Below are 19,217 nucleotides of genomic sequence, written 5' to 3'. Positions count from 1 at the left end.
ATGATTGAACGTTATACCTTATCCTTGACATCAAATACCTGATATGAATCATTTATTTACTTCTAATGTACTCGATATTTTATGTACCTTAATTGTAATAATACTCTGTACTTCTCATTCCGTTAATGGCGATTGCCATTGCGGCATAACGTAAGCCACATTGAGCCTGCAAAGAGGTGGGAAAATGTGGGATACAAATGCAGCAAATAAATAAATTAAATAAATAGTAGAAGCTCAATTTTTTTATTATCCTGTATCTTCTATCTGCCATCATGTTTCTAAATTTATAATAAATTACAATACTCAAACTGAAACTCTTCTGCCCAAAGCAGAGATCCTACTATATAAATGAAGAGTGACCAACGTGCCGCGCACGCGTGACACATCACAAATCTCTTCCGACGTTGATAGAGGAGGCAGGAACAGAGCTACGGGTGACCGGCGAGCACCGGACGGGGATCGTCCGACAGCAGCTCCGAGGCGCACTCCGACAGGTCTGATGAGCTGCTGCCGCCGCCGCCGCTGCTGCTGTGACCCGGGCACTTTCCTCTGCCACCATCCCCCGGGGCAGCTTTCCTGGGCGGGGGCTCGGCTGGACACGGCGGGGCTCCGACCGCTTTCTTGCCCGTTTTAATGGGCTCAACGGCTTGTAATAAAATAAGAGTGCTAAAATAGGCTGTATCAGGGTGGAAGGGAGCAAAATGAAGAAAGTGAGGAAGACAAAGGTTTAGGAGACAGGTCAAGTTGAATTTATATTTTGAAATGAATCCCATGTACGAGCTATTAGACTACAAACACTGTCAACTAAGCCCTGTTCCTGAGAAATCCAAGTCACAAAAAAGAGGGAAAACAGCATACAAAAGCAACCAAACAAACAAACAGACAAAGTAAACACTGGGCCTTCAGGAATGAGAAATATGAAGTCCTTTATTTATGATGAAAACCCGACACGGGCCGTGTTTCGGCGTACAAACGCCTGCATCAGGGGTCAAAGAGCTCTTCTAGGTCATGGTGTTTGCTGATCGGTTGGCTGTTCCTTTGTTCTCTCTGTGGATTAACTTGCATACATAAAGGAATTCAAGCCTATCAGCTTCTTCTCAGAGGGAATATAACCTGATTGTTTATCATCTTTATCAACTAGCTAATTAGCTGACCTAGAAGAGCTCTTTGACCCCTGATGCAGGCGTTTGTGCGCCGAAACACGGCCCGTGTCGGGTTTTCATCATAAATAAAGGACTGCATTTTTCTCATTCCTGAAGGCCCAGTGTTTACTTTGTCTGTTCCTGAGAAATCCAAAACAGGACAAGCAAACGTCTACTCTGCAATAAAGACTTCTAGGGTAAAAATATATCAAGGAGGATTAAACAATTCTGTTCATGCTGGTAAAAGTCCTTCCAAAATATGGAGAACACGTAATAAACTTCTGAAGCAAACAGGTAACCAAATTGTTTCAAAGGTCAATATTTATTACAAGATTAGTGGCCAAATCATTAGCCATTGGTAAATTTCCAACTGGTAGCCAATCTTTTGGGCAGGGGCGTAGCCAGACAACAGATTTTGGGTGGGCCTAAGGAAGAACTGGGTGGGCACCAACTATTCTCCCCCCGCCCCTAACCACCACCCAAAAAATATCTCAGCTGGTGGGAAAACGCTTCTTTCCACCTTGGCAGTCTGCAGCAGGCATGGTCTGAAAACTGAACATACGCAGGAGCAGGTATCATGGACAGTAGCATTTTCGTTACCATCAGGAGGAAGTCTTCAGCTGGCCAAGCTTGGGATCCCACCAGCTACCACTAAACGTGCGCTACTATTGGGTGGGCCTGAACCCTAAGTGGGCGGGCCCTGGCCCACCCAGGCCCACTTGTGGCTACGCCACTGCTTTTGGGTCTGGTCTCTGTTGATTAATGCTGTTGAATAACTAACCTCAGCGGATTAACGCAGAGATATATAACCTTCCATCTTTTGAACTCCATAACAAAAAAATTAAAGAGACTGGCATGCATACAAAGTCTTTTGTTTCAAAAATGTTAGACCAAATATAGCCCAAAACAGTGACGGCTGAAAACAAGAAAGCAATTCATATGATGGTAGGTCTATACCACATAATTTCACTCAACATACTGTACATTCCAGCAATTGACAGAACACTGGTGCCTGAATGTAGGGAATTATATTACCCATCTCATATTCAACTCCATGCTGAGACTGGGAGGCTGTGTTCTCTGCAATAAATTGCTTTCCTGCACATTATTTTAGTTAAGTGCCTCTCTGTTTTCTTACACTGGGGGAAACACCAGTATTTTCTGTTTCATTTATGTCAATGCTCTTAGCAACAGCAAAATTTCCTTAATCTCCATGCAAAATATGCTCATGCATCACACAGAACCATAAACTTTCTCAGATCATTATATTCAGGGTCATTGCACCATGACATAAAAGTTAAGGCACTGAAGACAATTATGATATTCTTACCGAGCAGGTCATTTCATCAAATGCTTCTTGAGTGATGAAGTGATAGTCAAACCTTTTGTCTTCCCCAAAGTATGGATCTCTCGTGGTGTGACAGGCACTAAAAACACAGGAGAGAGTCAACAAATAGCTTATGTTTTCATGGATTTAAAACATTTATTCTGAAAAAATAAATCAAACTAAGGCACCGTATCTCAGGTATCAAATCCCTCTGAGCTTTTCATGTTGTTCTTGCACAGTGATTTAGGAAAACAAGGCTCCATCAGCTACTAGAGAATGAACCAAGCAGAGTAAGAATAAAACTAACAAAGTTGTTTACAGCTAACAGATGCTCTCAGAGAACAGCAGGTGATGTCATCAATGAAACACTGGACCATATCTTCTTAGAAAGCTTTCTAGAACATTCTACATCTTCTGTGGCAATAAGTGCTTATCCCTGACTCATCGGCATCAGGCCCTCTTTAGTTTAATATATTAGCTTAGTAAAGCCAAACTTCTAGGGTAGGTGGAAGGGTTTGTGTGGACTGAATACCTTGCTGTCTGAAGAATTGGTTTTCAAGCCTGACTTGGAACGATATAAAAGGTATTCAAGCAGTTTGCGTGGCACCAAAATAAGGGCCTAGTGTCTCATCTTGCACTTAAAATAAGATCAACTAGTGGAGACACTCCTAGAAGCCAGGAAGATATGAGTTAGAGAATCAGACAGGTTCAAGGAAGCTATTGTCATCCCTTCAACATCCAGGCTATGATGGTTAGGGCAGTGGCGTTCCTAGGGGCGCTGACACCCGGGGCTGATCGCCGATGCACCCCGCCCCCCCGGGTGCAGCACCCCTCCCCTGTGCAGCGCGACCCCCACCCCGGCGAAAGGACACCCCCCACCCCGGCGAAAGAGCCCCATCCCCCCCGGGTGCACGCCGCTGGGGGAGGGGTGCCGCGCGCCGGTCAGCGTCATTCGTTTCCATGCTCCCTCTGCCCCGGAACAGGTTACTTCCTGTTCCGGGGCAGAGGGAGCACGGAAACGAACGACGCTGACCGGCGCGCAGCACCCCCCCCAGCGGCGTGCACCCGGGGCGGACTGCCCCCACCTTGGTACGCCACTGGGTTATGGACCTAATGCTTGAATGCAATAGAATTCCTGCAACTGCGTGATCAACACTGGGGAATTCCCCTGCATGACTGACAACTTAATGGCCACCTCCTAAAAGAAAGGAAACCAAAACTTGTCTTAGTCAGTAAGGAGCTATGAAAATCTTTATTGAGTTTTAGGAGCATTTTCACCAAGGATGGTACTGGACAATAGGTGTACAGAAAACCCTTCTCTCTATTTAGGAGAAAGGCATCAACTGAGAAACCTTTCTGTCTTGAGGGCATGCAGTTAGATCAATAGTGAATTTCCTCTGCTCACAAAAGAAGCCTTTTGCTATTTCTGAGACCAGTGACCACTCATGAGGTTATAAAATTTGACAATCTCTTAACACACGTGGTATCAGATTGTTCCTCCCACCTTGCTGATATAATATAATCAGTACCCAGTTGTCCATTTGGATTAGAATGTTTTTGTTGACCAATCAATCTCTGAAAACTTTCAGACTGTTCCGGACTGCCTATTACTCAAGGAAATTTACGTTATAAAGTTTCTCTTAAGACCAAAGGTCCTGGGTGTGAAGACTGTCTACTTTAGCTCCCCACTCCAGTTCAAATGCCTCTGTGATTAGGACAATTTATATTGGAGAAATTTGGTAGGGACATCCTTTTAACAAATCTGATTGGTAGAACTACCAGGTCAGGAAGTACTTGAGAAAGCTGGTGATGAGGCCTGTATCTCAAACTCTGAGTGGCCTGTACACTGAGAGCGTAACGTCCATAGGGCCTGACTCACTTTGAGATGTGCCAAGAGAGTGACATGTCCCATGCTGTTGTCTGCTGACTCATTATTATCTCCTGCACCCCAGGTACCAGCATGGGATCCTTTCTGCTTGAAGAAAAGCTTTTAAGCATATCAAGCAGAGCACCTACAAATTACAATTGACCAACGCAGGACAAACATCAAATGTGATACTGGTAATTGTTTTTTCCTTTCACATATCTCAGGTACCTCCTGTGACGGATTTCTCTTTATGTGGGTATAAGCTTTTCTTTAAATCCAGAGACCCTTACCAATCTCCTATTTGAGAAAAAAGGAGAATTAAGGTGCATAGGGAAACCATCTTGAACTTTTCTCAAATGAGGTGCTTGTTCAAGGCTCTCAGATCTAGGATGGGATACCGTGTTCTGCTTGACCCAATAAAAATCCCATCCCTGGGGTTGGGAGCAGGGGGTGAAAGGTTTTTTTGGGCCTGGCGGGGGTAGGGGAAGGCTGCTATTACTGTGGGAACTGAGGGAAGCAGAGTTCATTGAAAATTTTTGTTCATCCCTGTTTAGGGAGCTGGGTTTCAAAAGGCAGAATGGAGTGGAGGGGGGGGGGGGGAGAGCAGGCAGGGGCGTAGCCAGACACCCAATTTCAGGTGGGCCTGGCCCAAGATGGGTGGGCAGAAGAACCCCGCCTCATCCCACAAATGATGTGGTCTCTCCTTCTCTCACCTGCATGCCATATGGTCTCTCAAATATCCTCCCTCTCCCACATACCTTTTAAATAGTAGATTTTCACTAGCAACGGGCAGCAACTAATACACACTGCTGATGTCAGCTCCATACCCTTCCCTCTGATGCAACTTCCTGTTTCTGCCTAGGCAAGAATGCATCAGAGCGAATGCTGTGGGGGCGGTGCAAGCAGTATGCACCAGTCACTGCTCACTGCAGGCATACAAAGTATGCAGGAGGGACAGTTGTTGGGAGTTTTCGGCTGGTGGGGCTTGGGGATCCCTGCCAGCCACATTATAGCTATGCTGGTACTGGGTGGGCCTGAGCCCAAAGTGGGTGGGCCTGGACCCACCCTTGGCTACGCCACTGAGAGCAGGGTTTGAAGTTTTCAGAAAATCGCAAAGATGATAAGGGCGAATGAAAGAATGGGCTGTGTGCAAGGATTTCTGGAGGGGGGTGGGGGGGACAGCCAAATCTGATCTTTGTAGGTAGCAGTCTACCGCAGGAGGTCCCAGCAGCCATTTTGAGATTGGAACCAGCATAAGCAGGAGTGACTGGAGATTGGAACCAACATAAGTAGGAGCAATCACAAAATGGCCACTGGGACCTCCTGCTGCAGTTTTGTGAGGCTGCCGCAGGAAGTCCCGGCAGCCATTTTGGCTGAGGAACAGGCAGGGGCAAGCGCAACTGGGGATTGCTCTTGCCTGGAAGAGGCCACTAGACCACCAGGGCATTTAAAAAGTAGGCCCAGGTGGCCTGAAGGGGAGGATCACCATTAGACAACCTGGGCATTTAAAGGCAAGCCCAGGGAGGGCCTGGGTGGTCAGATAGCCGAGGTGGGGGGCAGAAAGCGATCGTGGTTTGGGAGGGGCAGAGTTTCGGTTTTAGTTGAAAATTCCAACCCAGGTTTCGGGTCAGTTTTGGTGCCAAATCCAAAACCGAAACTGAAATTTGGTTGGCCTCTAGTTGAAACGTTCATAGAATGATTGCAATCCAGATCCTTATTGTACTTTCTTTTCATCGGACTTTTATGATCTAACTTTCATGATACTAGCAATAAAAATACATTAACGAAGCATGTAATTTGTAGAGAGAAACCTTAATAAATTAAGCCTGAGAAAAGATGTAGAAATATATAAACCCAAAGTGTTTCCTGCAGCCCAGTGGTAGTGCAGTGCTCGCCTACGCATAAGCCTCACACACTCAGGTGTCATGTCCATAGAAGCTGGGAGGGACAAACAGATGCATGCCTACAGAAAACTCTGGGAAATATAGGGCTTGGCCTTGGAGAAGGCTGTCTTTACATAAAAGGAAATTTTAGTTCACCCACATGGGGCCATCAAAAAGGAACCGAGATCGAAAAGTAGAAAAGAAAAAGTCAAATAGTATACTGCAGCAGTCTGTTTCTAGCAGCCTTTGCTGAATAGACTTACCCATATCTAAAGAAATCTTTGAACTGTCGGCAAAGTCTATGAGTCAGCTCCCGCTTCCCACAGGATTGGGGACCAGTCAGTATCAGCATGGGATAAGGAGCATCAAGACTGGGTAAAGTGCTGCAAGGCAAAAATAGGACAGTATCAAAGTCTCATCATTTTATCACTGTCATTTATTCTCAAGAATCTCAAAGAAGATCTAACATACTCCTGAAAATTGCTATAATTAAGATAATTTCATTAACAGGTACACCATCTTAAACTTAGAAACATGCTGGTCAGTGGTTTACGCAAAAGGTCCCCACACCAATCCCCAAGTTGCATCTTCCTCAGGTTGGCTGTCTAACTGATTATACTGGACCGATTATCTGCTTTGTTTATTATGTTGTATTCACACCTTGAGCATGGGTCATATTCGGAAGAACTTACCCAGATAGTTTGGATAAGTACCATTAGGCAGAACTATCCAGCGATTTTTGACATCGTTATCCATAGTGTCCTGAATTCTTACCAGACAGCCACTGTTCGGATAGTGCCAGAGCAATCCACACGCAGGGCAAGGGTATAACTAGACTATTAGCATCAATATTTAGCTCGTTATTTGGATAGCTTTCCAGATAAAGTTAAGACTGCAAAGGTTTTTTGGATAGTAGGCTGAATATTGCTGCTTTCCAAGTAGTGGCAGTGCCCACCACTCTATCCAAATGTTCAGCACCATCCACAATCCGGATTGAATGTGGAGAAGATTAGGGTTGTTGGCCAGTTGGCCATCTTCCTTGTCCTTCTTTGGTACCTCAGTTTTTAAAGGGTCGGGTCCAGTTGTGTGACTCCTTTTGGTATCTGGGAGTTATTCTGGACTCAGAACTGCATTTTGATCAACAGATAGCCAAAGTGCTTTGTTCTGGATTTTATGTATTGAGGTTGTTACTGTCGATTCACCCATATTTTGATGAAATTGTATTACACGTGTTATTATATTCTTTACTGATTTCTAGAATGGATTATGGTAACATTGTTTATGTGGGCTGGGAAGGGGTGCTGTTACTACTCAGAGGACCACGAATTGGAAGAACCAATTGGCAGACCGCCCCTCCCGCCCCCCCCCCCCCCCTTCCTACGCCACTGACTCTACTGTACTTGTGCACCACTTATGGCTTAGGTTTAGCAAAGTAGCTACAGTTACCTGTCAAAAACCCTCTGAGGCTGAGTCATACTGTACATGATGTTGCTCATATGATCCTGGGCAGCTACCACCTCAGGGGGGGGGCCATGCTTATTCAGTGCTGTTACCTGATACCAATAGAAGAGGGAAAAACCATGAAAGGCAAAAGCACTACCACTGCACTTATCTAACACAGAGATCACATTTGAGAAACATTTCACCTCCAATATTCAGTTGGTGGCAGTCAAAATTTTTTTAAACGCTGATCATCGCCAGCTAAATTATCCCCCGATATTCAGTGCCAAGCCACGTCCAGGCACCAGCACCGAATATCGGGGGCCCAGCCAATATTCAATCGAGCCTGCTTAAGAGTTATGCGGCCCCGGCTGCATACTTTTATTTATTTTTTTAAATTTAAATCCTCCCCAGCTCCTAATGCATTGCATCCCTTCCTCTCCCCCTCCCAACCTGCATCCACAATCAACTCCCCCTCCCTGCAAATGGCGCCACTCCCCCCAACTCCACCCCCCTGGAGTCTATGCAGGGCCCCCCCGGCCTACCTTAAACCCTGGTTGTCCAGTGGTGGTTGTTGGGGGCAGGAGCAGAGCCCCCTGGGTCCTGCCCCTTGCGGCAGCCATTTTGTTTTTGAGCTATCCTAAATTCATCCACTTAAGCTTATGCAGGTCCCGGCTGAATATCGACGGCAACTACATAAGCCCCGGTTCCTTTCCAACATGCCCCCTGGCCCGCCCCTGACTGGCCCACTTTTTTTCTGGATGATATTCGGCAGCACTGCCCGGTTTAGTGCCACTAAATATCGGCAGTTGGGCGGAGACAGGTGATTTAAGCGGGCCAGAGCCTCTCCGGCCCGCTTAAATCGTTCTGAATATCAGCCTCCTGGCCCGTTTTTTTCAAGTACACTTGCTACAGAGATATCTCCTCTCCAATCTGTTCAGAATTCTGCAGCTTGACTTATTTTCCGCCAGAATCGTTATGCCCACACTAGCCCACTTCTCAAGTCTCTTCACTGGCTCCCTGTCCGCTTCCGTATACAATTCAAACTTCTCTTACTGACCTTTAAATGCATCCACTCTATGACCCCTCATTACCTCGACTCTCTCATTTCTCCCTACATTCCTCCCCGTGAACTCCGCTCTCTGAGCAAGTCTCTCTTGTCGTCCCCCTTCTCCTCCACCGCTAACTCCAGACTTCGTTCCTTTTATCTTGTGGCACCTTATGCCTGGAACCATCTTCCCGAACCCATACGTCTAGCTCCATTTCTACCTGTTTTTAAATCTATGCTGAAGGCTCACCTTTTCACTGCTGCCTTTGGCTCCTAACCGCTACTCATTTGCCCTCCTCCTCCCCTGTTCCTCTTTACCCTGTAATTCCCTTGCCCGTAATGTCTTGTCTGTCAGTTTTACCTAGATTGTAAGCTCCTTGAGCAGGGACTGTCTCTCTATGTCAAATGTTCAGCGCTGCGTGCGTCTGGTAGCGCTATATAAATGCTATTAGTAGTAGTAGTAGAATATCACGATGTCACAGACACTGAATCAGAAGAACCCAACATTTAATTCATTAACAGTATGGTCTTTGTCCTGTAAGGTAGGAATGTTATTCAGTGGTCAGTATCTGAACTGGGGGAGCTACCTTTTCCTCCACTTTAATCTTCATTCCATCCAATTCCGATAGCCTCTGAAGCATGAACAGCACTGTGAGCCAGTAATCAGGGTGATCCTGGTTGGGGTATGATGAGAAAGAATTACAGCTACAGTAAACTTAATCTCTACAAAACAAATGATACAAAGCAAACAATGATCTTTCTATTCTCTGTTTCCTCATGGAAGTCAAAACTCACTGAGCAGGTAACACCATCGGCTAATTTTAGTTGGTTATCCACAGGCCAATTTTTAGCTGAACCAATCTGGCTAGGTTTTTTCAGTAACTAAGTTTTCCGCATCTGGCCAGCTTAATTTTAGCTGTCATATTTCAACTCTGAACAACTTAACCAGAAACCTTATTACAAAATCAAAAAAACACAACAAATTTTTTTTAATTAAATTAAATTAAATGTGCTCATTTTTTTTTGGTGTGCTATAGTGTCTCAGAGTTTTGAGAAGCATTTACACTCCATTCTCACATCACCGCACGTCCTACCACCAGCCAAGTATTAATGTTAAAAAATATAACAAAAAATCTTTTTCATTAAAGATAAAAACAGCTGTTAGATATTTGAAATTACTTAGCTTGGGTGCTGGTGCGAACAAAATTATCAATGTTCATAGAATATCTTCTCAAAACCGCGCCCCAGTCATCTTAGACTTCCTGGACGCTGATCTATAACAGAGGCTCCAATAGCATATTTTCTTCTCAATTCATGTGATGTAAATTTCTAAATTCCCTGTTAGCACACCAAAAAAAAATGAGCACATTTAATTTAATTTAAATTTTTTTTTGTTTTTTTGATTTTGTAATAAGTTTTCTGGTTAAGTTGTTGAGTATCAGTATTGAAACTGATTCTTTAAGAAAACCCAGAGTTTGGACAGTATATTTCAACTCTGCTCAATCCACACTGATTGAACTGATTGGTTAGCATGAAAATAAACAAAATAAAACTCACACAATTTCCTCTCCAAGCACTTAAAAAAGAGGTGTGGGGGGGGGGGCAGTGCTACAAACCCCTCTGCTTCCCAATCTGGGCTCAGAACAGAACTGGAACTAGAACTGGTATTTATTAGTAGTTCTCAGAGTACTGATACGCTGTATTCAGGGACCGATGCTCAACACTACTGCTGGCGCTGACAAGGGGTTAACGCCGGGTTTGCACACATATTATTATGCACAGAATGCTCCAATGGCTTCCACCTCTCACCTCCACAGAAGCTGATGCTACTTGTCAGTTCTTTCTTACCTGTATGGGGTTATTTAAAAGATTCAGCTCCCGAAGAAGAGGCAAATCATCAATATAGCGTAACTCTTTTAAGTCAGAAATCTGTTTAAGAACGGAAGCATAAACTTAGAACATCAGCTCCATAAGTGGTTACTCATTTTAAGGCAATTTTAAAAAGTTTTTTCACAGGAGGAGTGGCCTAGTGGTTAGGGTGGTGGACTTTGGTCCTGAGGAACTGAGTTCGATTCCCACTTCAGGCACAGGCAGCTCCTTGTGACTCTGGACAAGTCACTTAACCCTCCATTGCCCCATGTAAGCCGCATTGAGCCTGCCATGAGTGGGAAAGCGCAGGGTACAAATGTAACAAAAAAAAAAAAGTTAAATGGTGTTTATATGCAGATATTTGCTTTTATTAAATAAAACTGCCCCCCCCCCCCCCAATATGTAGGTGAACTTATGCCCATAGATCTACAACTGCCCGGGATCATATAGACCAGTGGTTCCCAAACTGTGCGTTACAGCAAATCCTGAACTCCCTCCCGCCGCCACCCGAACCGCTACTGCTCCCTCGTTATGTCTCTTTTTCTCTTCCCTTCCCCCTGCCCCACGAGTCCTGTGTCTCGCCTTCTCCATTCCACCAGCTCTCCTCTGTAGCCCCAGGTCCCTGTACCTCTCTGGTAGTGGCGATCGAGACAGTTTTCCGCGAGCGTCTGAGCCTGCCCTCTTCTCTGAAGCATCCCGCCTACTTTGATGCAACTTCCTGTTATCTGCGTAGACGGGACGCACCTGAGAAGAGGCCCCATTGCTGACAGAAAACTTTCTTAATCATTGCCGCTGCTGGAGAGGTACAGGGGCCTGGGGCTACTGAGGAGAGTTGCTGAGAGGAAGAGATGCAGGGCTCACTGGGAAGGGGAAACAGAGGAGGAAGATCGAAAGAGAGAGAAGTCAGACTGTTCGGGGGGGGGGGGGGGTCAGGCCCGGAAGAGGTGTGGCACTCAAGTAGGGTAGGGTGGGTAGAACAGGATAGTAGGGAAAGGGAAAAAAAGAAGGGAGATGCTGAATATGGGGAGAGACAAGGACAAAGAAAAGGTACTGGGCAGGGAGGAACATTGGGACAGGAAAAGGAGTGGAATTTTGGAACTCTCTCCCGCAAGAAAAAAAAATAAGACAGATCTCAGAATATAAGCCCTTTTGAAGCTCAATAAAAACCTGGCTCTTCGGAGCTGAACTTTCCACCCCATAACCTACTGCTAGTTATTACTTACAAATCTTATTCTCAAACGCTACTTTACATACTTCCCAGATCCCCTAAATTATCCAACCTCACTATGGGGGTCTTTTGCTAAAGATTATCTTGAGTTATCTGCAGCAGGGCCCATAGGAACAGTGCATTTTTTCTAGCAAAAAAGGTGCCAGTACTCAAACGCCAGGTCACCCTTCAGGGGTGGGATGATCACTGAGGGACCCACCCCCACAATAGCCAGGCCCCCTGCAACCAGTCACAGAATCCATGACAAGGCAGAATTGGTGTGTAGAGCCTGAGCCCTTTCATTAAAACTTGGGGTCCATGGGTCAGTTTTAGCAGACAATGGAAAAGGTGCCGGTGCTCAGTACCCCCAAGTACCCCCTCCAAAAAAGCCCTGCTTTTTCACATGTAGCAATGATTTTGATTTCTACAGGCATTTCTTTTTCATTTAGGGGGCTTATCAACATGAGCTATTGTTAAGACATGTTATTTTACTGTTAACCCCTGTAATTATCTTGATTGTTCTATACTTGGCTCACTTTTGATAATGTGATGTCATAATGCCTCATTCCACCAATGCCTAAGCCAACCTCATCAGTGATGTCACAAAGGCCTGATCACCCACATGTGGGTCACTTTATCCAGTGCGTTTGTTCTAGCAAAAGAGGTGCCGGTACTCAAATGCTAGGCCACCCTTCAGGGGTGGGGTGATCACTTAGGGACCCACCTCACAATAGCCAGGCCCCCTGCAGCAACCAGTCACAGAATCGATGACAAGGCAGAATTGGTGTGTAGAGCCTGAGCCCTTTCATTAAAACTTGGGGTCCATGGGTCAATTTTAGCAGACAATGGAAAAGGTGCCGGTACTCAGTACCCCGAAGTACCCCCTCAAAAATAGCCCTGCATAGGAATAAAATGGGGCCTGCTGTAGATAACACGAGATAACCTTATATATAAGACTCCTTATAACTGGACATCTAAATGTCTCTTTTGATATTTCTTACACCACTTTGTCGCTTCAGAATCTCACTATGAGCGCTATTTATTTGAATTAACTGTAACTATCCAATCATATATGCATTTATTGTATATGACTTCAATCATGTAACCAGTTAATTTTATGTGTCTTTCAGTCCTCTGTAAAATAACCATTTATTGTTGATTCTTATTTGATTGCACTCCGCCTAGAACGTCACGGTTAAGCGGACTATACATGCCCAAATTAAAATGAAATGAAATTTAAATTAAATTAATATGGCTACCACACTAGGTTATACCAGACGTTAAAATTCCTTTAGGAACCACAAACTCCCTTTTAAATCATAGGTCAGGACTTTGTGAAACAGCGTACAAGTCTGCCCAGCAGTATTTCCCGCCTCCGGCTCTGGCACAGACCGTATAAGTCTGCCCTCCACTATCTTCGCCTCCCAACTACCAACCTCTCTTCCCCCACCAAACATGCGTGGGATATGCATAAAGGAATCCTATGCAGTAGGAATGGATCCTCAGAAGCTTAGCCGAAATTGGGTGGCGGAGCAGGTGGGGGAAGAGAGGTTGGTAGTTGGGAGGCGAGGATAGTGGAGGGCAGACTTATACGGTCTGTGCCAGGACCGGTGATGGGAGGCGGGACTGGTGGTTGGGAGGCGGGAAATACTGCTGGACAGACTTATACGGTCTGTGCCCTGAAAAAGGCAGGTACAAATCAAGGTAAGGTATACACATATGAGTTTATCTTGTTGGGCAGACTGGATGGACCATGCAGGTCTTTTTCTGCCGTCATCTACTATGTTACTATGCTTGCATACTCAAGCTGAGATCAGCTGCATGTACCTTTTCCGCTGCACTATCCATTAGGCCACTCCTCCACTCACAGTATCTTAAGCTTGGCGGAAATTCATATACAATATCCAGTATGTCCTTGTTTTAACCCTTTGGTCAATGAAGTGAAGAAATTGGTCAGATCTGCCTGACACAATCTCTATTTGATCAAACTATCCAGTGTTGGATTCCGAACCCTGCCAAAAACTGACTTTTGTTTTTAAACAATGCTTGACTACATCAAGTTATCATAAATATATCTTGTTTGCAGAATATCTGGAAGAACATAACTTATGCACGTGACAATATTACCTGATTATCTTTTAGATTGATTGTCTGCAGCAGATCAAGTCCCTCCAGTCCTTCCAAGCTATTGATCTTATTATTGGCCAAGTCTAAGTTCTCCAGGGCTTGCAGACTCTCCAACCCTCTTATTTTCACTATTTCATTGTTGCTCTGGAAATCAATCAGAAATGGAGAGACACTCATTGACGTTTTCAGGGGTCATTGATGGGGTGGGGAAGATGGCATTTTGTTACTTGAAGGTAATTCTGTAGACAATCTGCTTGAAAGAGGGATACAAAAACCAGTCTCCCCCTTTCATTTCTACATGCAATATTTGACAATCGATTGTTAAAAAAGGATTAATCTATTCACCGAAGTGCAGTAAATAAATGAATACAAGTGTGGGTAGCTATTAGGGCTATCCACATTTAGTATTTGGCAATGCCTGGAAGATGTACAACCATATCTTCCTCCCTGTTTGATGTCAGAAAGACAGGGTGAGCTTTTGGATTGCAAGTTGAGATTAAGGGAGGAACAGGTAGTATCCCACCACCATACACACTTGCAATTGGACAGGGGAGATGGCAGGGGGAATATCACAGGCTTCACAGCTTACTAAAGTATTACTTAATTTCACATTGGAGGGATGGGGATATGCCAGATACCAGGGAGCTGGCACCCCCTGGAAAAACTATTAATTTGTGCCATGTCCTAATTTAGATTTCAAATTCCATGACAGGAACTTGGTGGCCACTTTCAGTTAAGGCTGAGTGCCTAAGATTAAGTGCCCACAAAAAATTAAAGTGTAAATTTTCAGCATAAAATTTACGATTCTAAGTTTGACTGAAAACAGGCTTCTGAATTACCGTATTTTTCGGACTATAAGACGCACGTTTTTCCCCCCAAATTTGGGAGGAAAATGGGGGGTGCGTCTTATAGTCCGAAGGTAGCGAGGTCCAATTTCGGGATCGCCCTCCCCCCGAGTTCAGGATCGCCCTCCCCTACTCACATCACGCGATGTTCCCTGGTGGTGTAGTGACGTCGGGGCAGGAAAGAGCCCCCTCTTTCCTGCCCAGCGCGCTGCTCTCCGTCCTCCTGTATGCTGCCTGACGGTCTCGGCGAGATTCAAAATGGCCACCGAGAATTGAAGTCTCGGCGGCCATTTTGAATCTCGCCGAGACCGTCAGGCAGCATACAGGAGGACGGAGAGCAGCGCGCTGGGCAGGAAAGAGGGGGCTCTTTCCTGCCCCGACGTCACTAGACCACCAGAGAACATCGCGTGACGTGAGTAGGGGAGGGCAATCCCGAACTCGGACAAGACGCACCGGAGCACCTAGGTTTTAGAGGAGGGAAAAAGGAAAAAAAATTTTTTTTCCTATTTCCCTCCTCTAAAACCTAGGTGCGTCTTATGGTCCGGTGCGTCTTATAGTCCGAAAAATACGGTAGGTGCCTAACTTAGGATCCTAAAATCATAAGCTCATTCCTCTTCAAACATCAATCCCAAAAATAAGCAAATGCTGGCTGTGTAATCTTGTTGTTACATATGCTTTAGTTTCTTGCTCTGGGTTGTTTATAAAGGTCTGAAAGCTTATGTAAATCTGAAAGGGTTGGTCCAAAACAAGTGTTAAGATGGCCTACCTGCGGAGCAGAAGCCAGATTCTAGCATGGAAATCATGCCTCTTGTATAGCACTACATGCTGGGATGGCACTGCCTATACATTTCAGTGAAGATATACTGTTTTTGCTCCTCCTATAATTTGTAATATTTGGCACCCTATCAGGCTCATTTTCGAAAGAGGACGTCCATCTTTCGACATAAATCGGAAGATGGATGTCCATCTCCCAGAGACGTCCAAATCGGTATAATTGAAACCCGATTTTGGATGTCACCAACTGCAGGCCGTCGCAAGGACATCTAAATTTCAAGGGGGTGTGTTGGAGGCGTAGCGAAGGCGGGACTTGGGTGTGCCTAACACTTGGACGTCTTTGACCCATAATTGAAAAATAGCAAGGACGTCCCTGACGAACACTTGGACTTTTTCACCCGGAAGTGTTTTTTTTACGAATAAGGCACAAAAAGGTGCCTGAAATGATCAGATGATCACCGGAGGGAATGGGAGGTGACCTTCCGTTACTCCCCCAGTGGTCACTAACCCCTCCCGTCAAAAATTATCTTTAAAAATATTTCGTGTCAGTCTCAGATGTCATACTCAGGTCCATGACAGCGCATGAAGGTCCCAGGAGCAGTTTTAGTGGGTAATGCAGTGCACTTCAGACAGGCGGACCCAGACCCATACCCCCCTACCTGTTACATTTGTGGAAGAAACAGCGAGCTCTCCAAAACCCACCACAAATCCACTGTACCCATATATAGGTGCCCCCCTTCACCCATACAGGCTATGGTAGTGGTGTACAGTTGTGGGTAGTGGGTTTTGGGGGGCTCAGCACACAAGGCAAGGGAGCTATGTACCTGGGAGCAATTTATGAAGTCCACTGCAGTGCCCCCTAGGGTGACCGGTTGGTGTCCTAGCATGTCAGGGGGACCAGTGCACTACAAATGCTGGCTCCTCCTATGTCCAAATGGCTTGCATTTAGACGTTTTTCACATGGATGTCTTTGGTTTCGAAAATCACCGAAAGTCAGAAATGTCCAAAGCAAGGACGTCCAAATTTAAGGATTTGGACGTCTCTGATGGTATTTTCAAAACGAAAGATGGACGACCATCTTTTTTCGAAAATACAGTTTTCCACGCCCCTGGATTTTGCCATTTTGCAAAGACATCCAAATCGCAACTTGGACATTTCTTTCGAAAATGCCCCTCCACGTGTCTAAGAGCACAGCATGCAGTGCCTTCTATTTATACAGTCTATCCCCATCCTCTTCTTTTTAGTTCCCTCATTTTATAAACTTTCCTACCCTGACATTATGCTCTGATAACATCAGAAACGTTCACAATCAGCACTGAAGGCTGGTGAGACATCTCTGCTGAATCATTCGGAGTGCCATGTTATTGCTTGCAGTGGCTATCACAGCAGTCAGATGGCTTTCTTCTACCACAGAAAAGAATGTATTGCCTTTGAAACATGCCCAATTTCTGCTGGCTTAAACTTTTCAACCTCCTGCAGTGTAGTTCACAGTATTATGGTCTGAGCCGCAGGCTTTGTCCATGTCATCTCAGCTAATATAACTTTTTACATTGTGGAGTCTGACTCACCAGACAGAGGGTTTTGATGAATAAATTTGTCAGCCCACTAATCTCAGCGATTCTGTTATATGCCATACTCAAGTAGGTTAGACTACTGCAATTCTGTAAGCCTTTGATTTCTGATATATTATTACCTGTGCACCAGAAGGTTAAGGAAAATTATGCAGATAATATTTCATTAGCAAAGACAAAAATTATAGTCATTTACAACATTGTTCTGTCTTAATTAAATGGAAGAATAACCTGACATGTTTTGCATTTCAAAGGTTCATATAAGTAGAACTATTCTAATAAAAATAATATTGAGAAATGGTAGGTTGTGAAATTTATCATTTATACTGCACATACCGGATGTACGCTGTGCTTTACAGAAACATATAATAGAATGTCCTTACCTGTGTGTTCACAATCTAGTCTAGATAGTGTGAAGAATAAGGGGCTGTACTGTCCTGGGTAGGCCATTAGAGGGCGCTGGTCCCATAGAAATGGGGGAAAAGGTCCAGGTCATGTCATTATTGAGGAGTCCACCAGGGGAGCTGGTAGGGGAATGTCCAGATGGAGGTTGCTAGGACCAAGGAGAGTCCTGGGCTAGAAACAGGTGTAAGTTGTTATGAGCTGGGTCCTGCCTGGAATTAGGGGGAAGAGCCTAAAGGGGTGGATAAGCTAATCAACCTCCTTATACCTACTTGAGTTTGTGAAAGGAAAGAGAAGAGAGAGGTGATGGAGACCTGGCAGCTGGAAGAAGAGGATCCCCTTGAAGGTACTGGCTGGACTCTGTGGACTTTTGGTGGATTGTGTGTAGATAGAGCTATGTATTAAGAACAAGGAACTAGCAGCCGGGGGGCTGGAGGACAGAGCTGTCCCCTCAGAGTCTCTTTAAGTCTGTACCCATACGCATTATGATGAAGATTATTGATCATTTTAGTAGCCACCCTCTGGACCAACTCCATCCTGTTTTTATCTTTTTGAAGGTGCGGTCTCCAGAATTGTACAGAATATTCTAAATGAGGTCTCACCAGACTTTTACACAGAGGCATCATCCTCATCTCTTTTTTCTTACTGACTATTCCTCTCACTATGCACACAAGCATCTTTCTTTCGACGTTGCCTTTTCTACCTATTTGGCCACCTTAATGTGATCATCACATAGGATCACACACAAGTCTCGCTCCTCTTTCATGCACAAAAGTTCTTCATCCCTAAACTGTACTGTTGCAGCCCAAATTCATGACCCTGCATTTTTTAGCATTAAATCTTAGTTGCCAAATTTCTTCAAGCTTTGCTAGGTCCTACTTCATATTATTCACACCATCAGGGGCGTCTACCCTATTGCAGATTTTGGTATCATCCACAGACTCAACCTTACAGCTCTTCAGCATTTGTACTCCAAATTAAGCAGAAGTATATGAGATCTGCCTTCTGTCTCACTCCTGACCCAGACCACAGGACACTGATCCTTTACTTGGAGATGCATGTTCCAAAGCCTAATCAAAGTGCTCCCAAAATATTAAAAGGAATTTTAAAGCAGATATCAGCTGGGGGTCACAGGACAGGAATAAATATTCTATCTTGACTACTATTTTTATACAATGAACTATGACCTTCTCTGTCCTTGAATAGAGATTGCCAGGGTTGACACTCTTATGACCATATCATTTAGGTACACAGCAACGTGTACCCCGAGAGTGCAATATAACTATTATACAATGTACAGTAAACTATAATGCATACAATTATTCTGAAAATTTACAAGCGTAATAATCTCTAGCTCAAGAATTTTCTATCTAATTAAGTCCCACCAGGTTAAATTACCTCTGGCTTTTCACATCTCCTTCTACGTTACAATTAAACCGCTGTCAAAACAAGTCAGAGAACAGACTTATTCAAGGATGTAGGCAAGAACGCAAATAAAGAAACAAGCCACTTGATATTCAGGTGACATGATTTTAAAAATGAGCTCATTCAGACCCTCACATATTTATTCAAGGTAACCTGTATGTGCATACTCTTTCCTATATCTGGTTGGCTTTTTTTTTTTTCTTTTATTTGGGTTTTTGATTGGGCAGTAGTATATCAAATATCAATAAACATGAAACATAAGGGAGACATCAGAAGAGGAAAAGGTGAAA

The 19,217-nt window shown here is 44.5% G+C and overlaps 1 protein-coding gene across 3 annotated transcripts in view; it reads right to left on the bottom strand.

Annotated features, from left to right (window-relative positions):
* Positions 1–19,217, bottom strand: part of LRGUK (leucine rich repeats and guanylate kinase domain containing) — a 77,760-nt gene that overhangs the window by 32,158 nt on the left and 26,385 nt on the right. For all 3 annotated transcript variants that reach the window (XM_030217064.1, XM_030217065.1, XM_030217066.1), the window contains 7 exons: positions 17,098–17,222; positions 13,911–14,054; positions 10,556–10,636; positions 9,295–9,381; positions 7,666–7,772; positions 6,483–6,602; positions 2,473–2,569 (listed from right to left, as the gene is read on the bottom strand). In XM_030217064.1, coding sequence (XP_030072924.1) covers positions 2,473–2,569; positions 6,483–6,602; positions 7,666–7,772; positions 9,295–9,381; positions 10,556–10,636; positions 13,911–14,054; positions 17,098–17,222 — 761 coding nt within the window. The remainder of the gene's footprint in view (positions 1–2,472; positions 2,570–6,482; positions 6,603–7,665; positions 7,773–9,294; positions 9,382–10,555; positions 10,637–13,910; positions 14,055–17,097; positions 17,223–19,217) is intronic.

Source organism: Microcaecilia unicolor, chromosome 10 (assembly GCF_901765095.1).
Source record: "Microcaecilia unicolor chromosome 10, aMicUni1.1, whole genome shotgun sequence".
In the NCBI taxonomy this organism is placed as follows: domain Eukaryota; kingdom Metazoa; phylum Chordata; class Amphibia; order Gymnophiona; family Siphonopidae; genus Microcaecilia; species Microcaecilia unicolor.
Note: the sequence above shows the minus strand (reverse complement) of the source record. Positions and strands in the feature narration are given on the sequence as shown.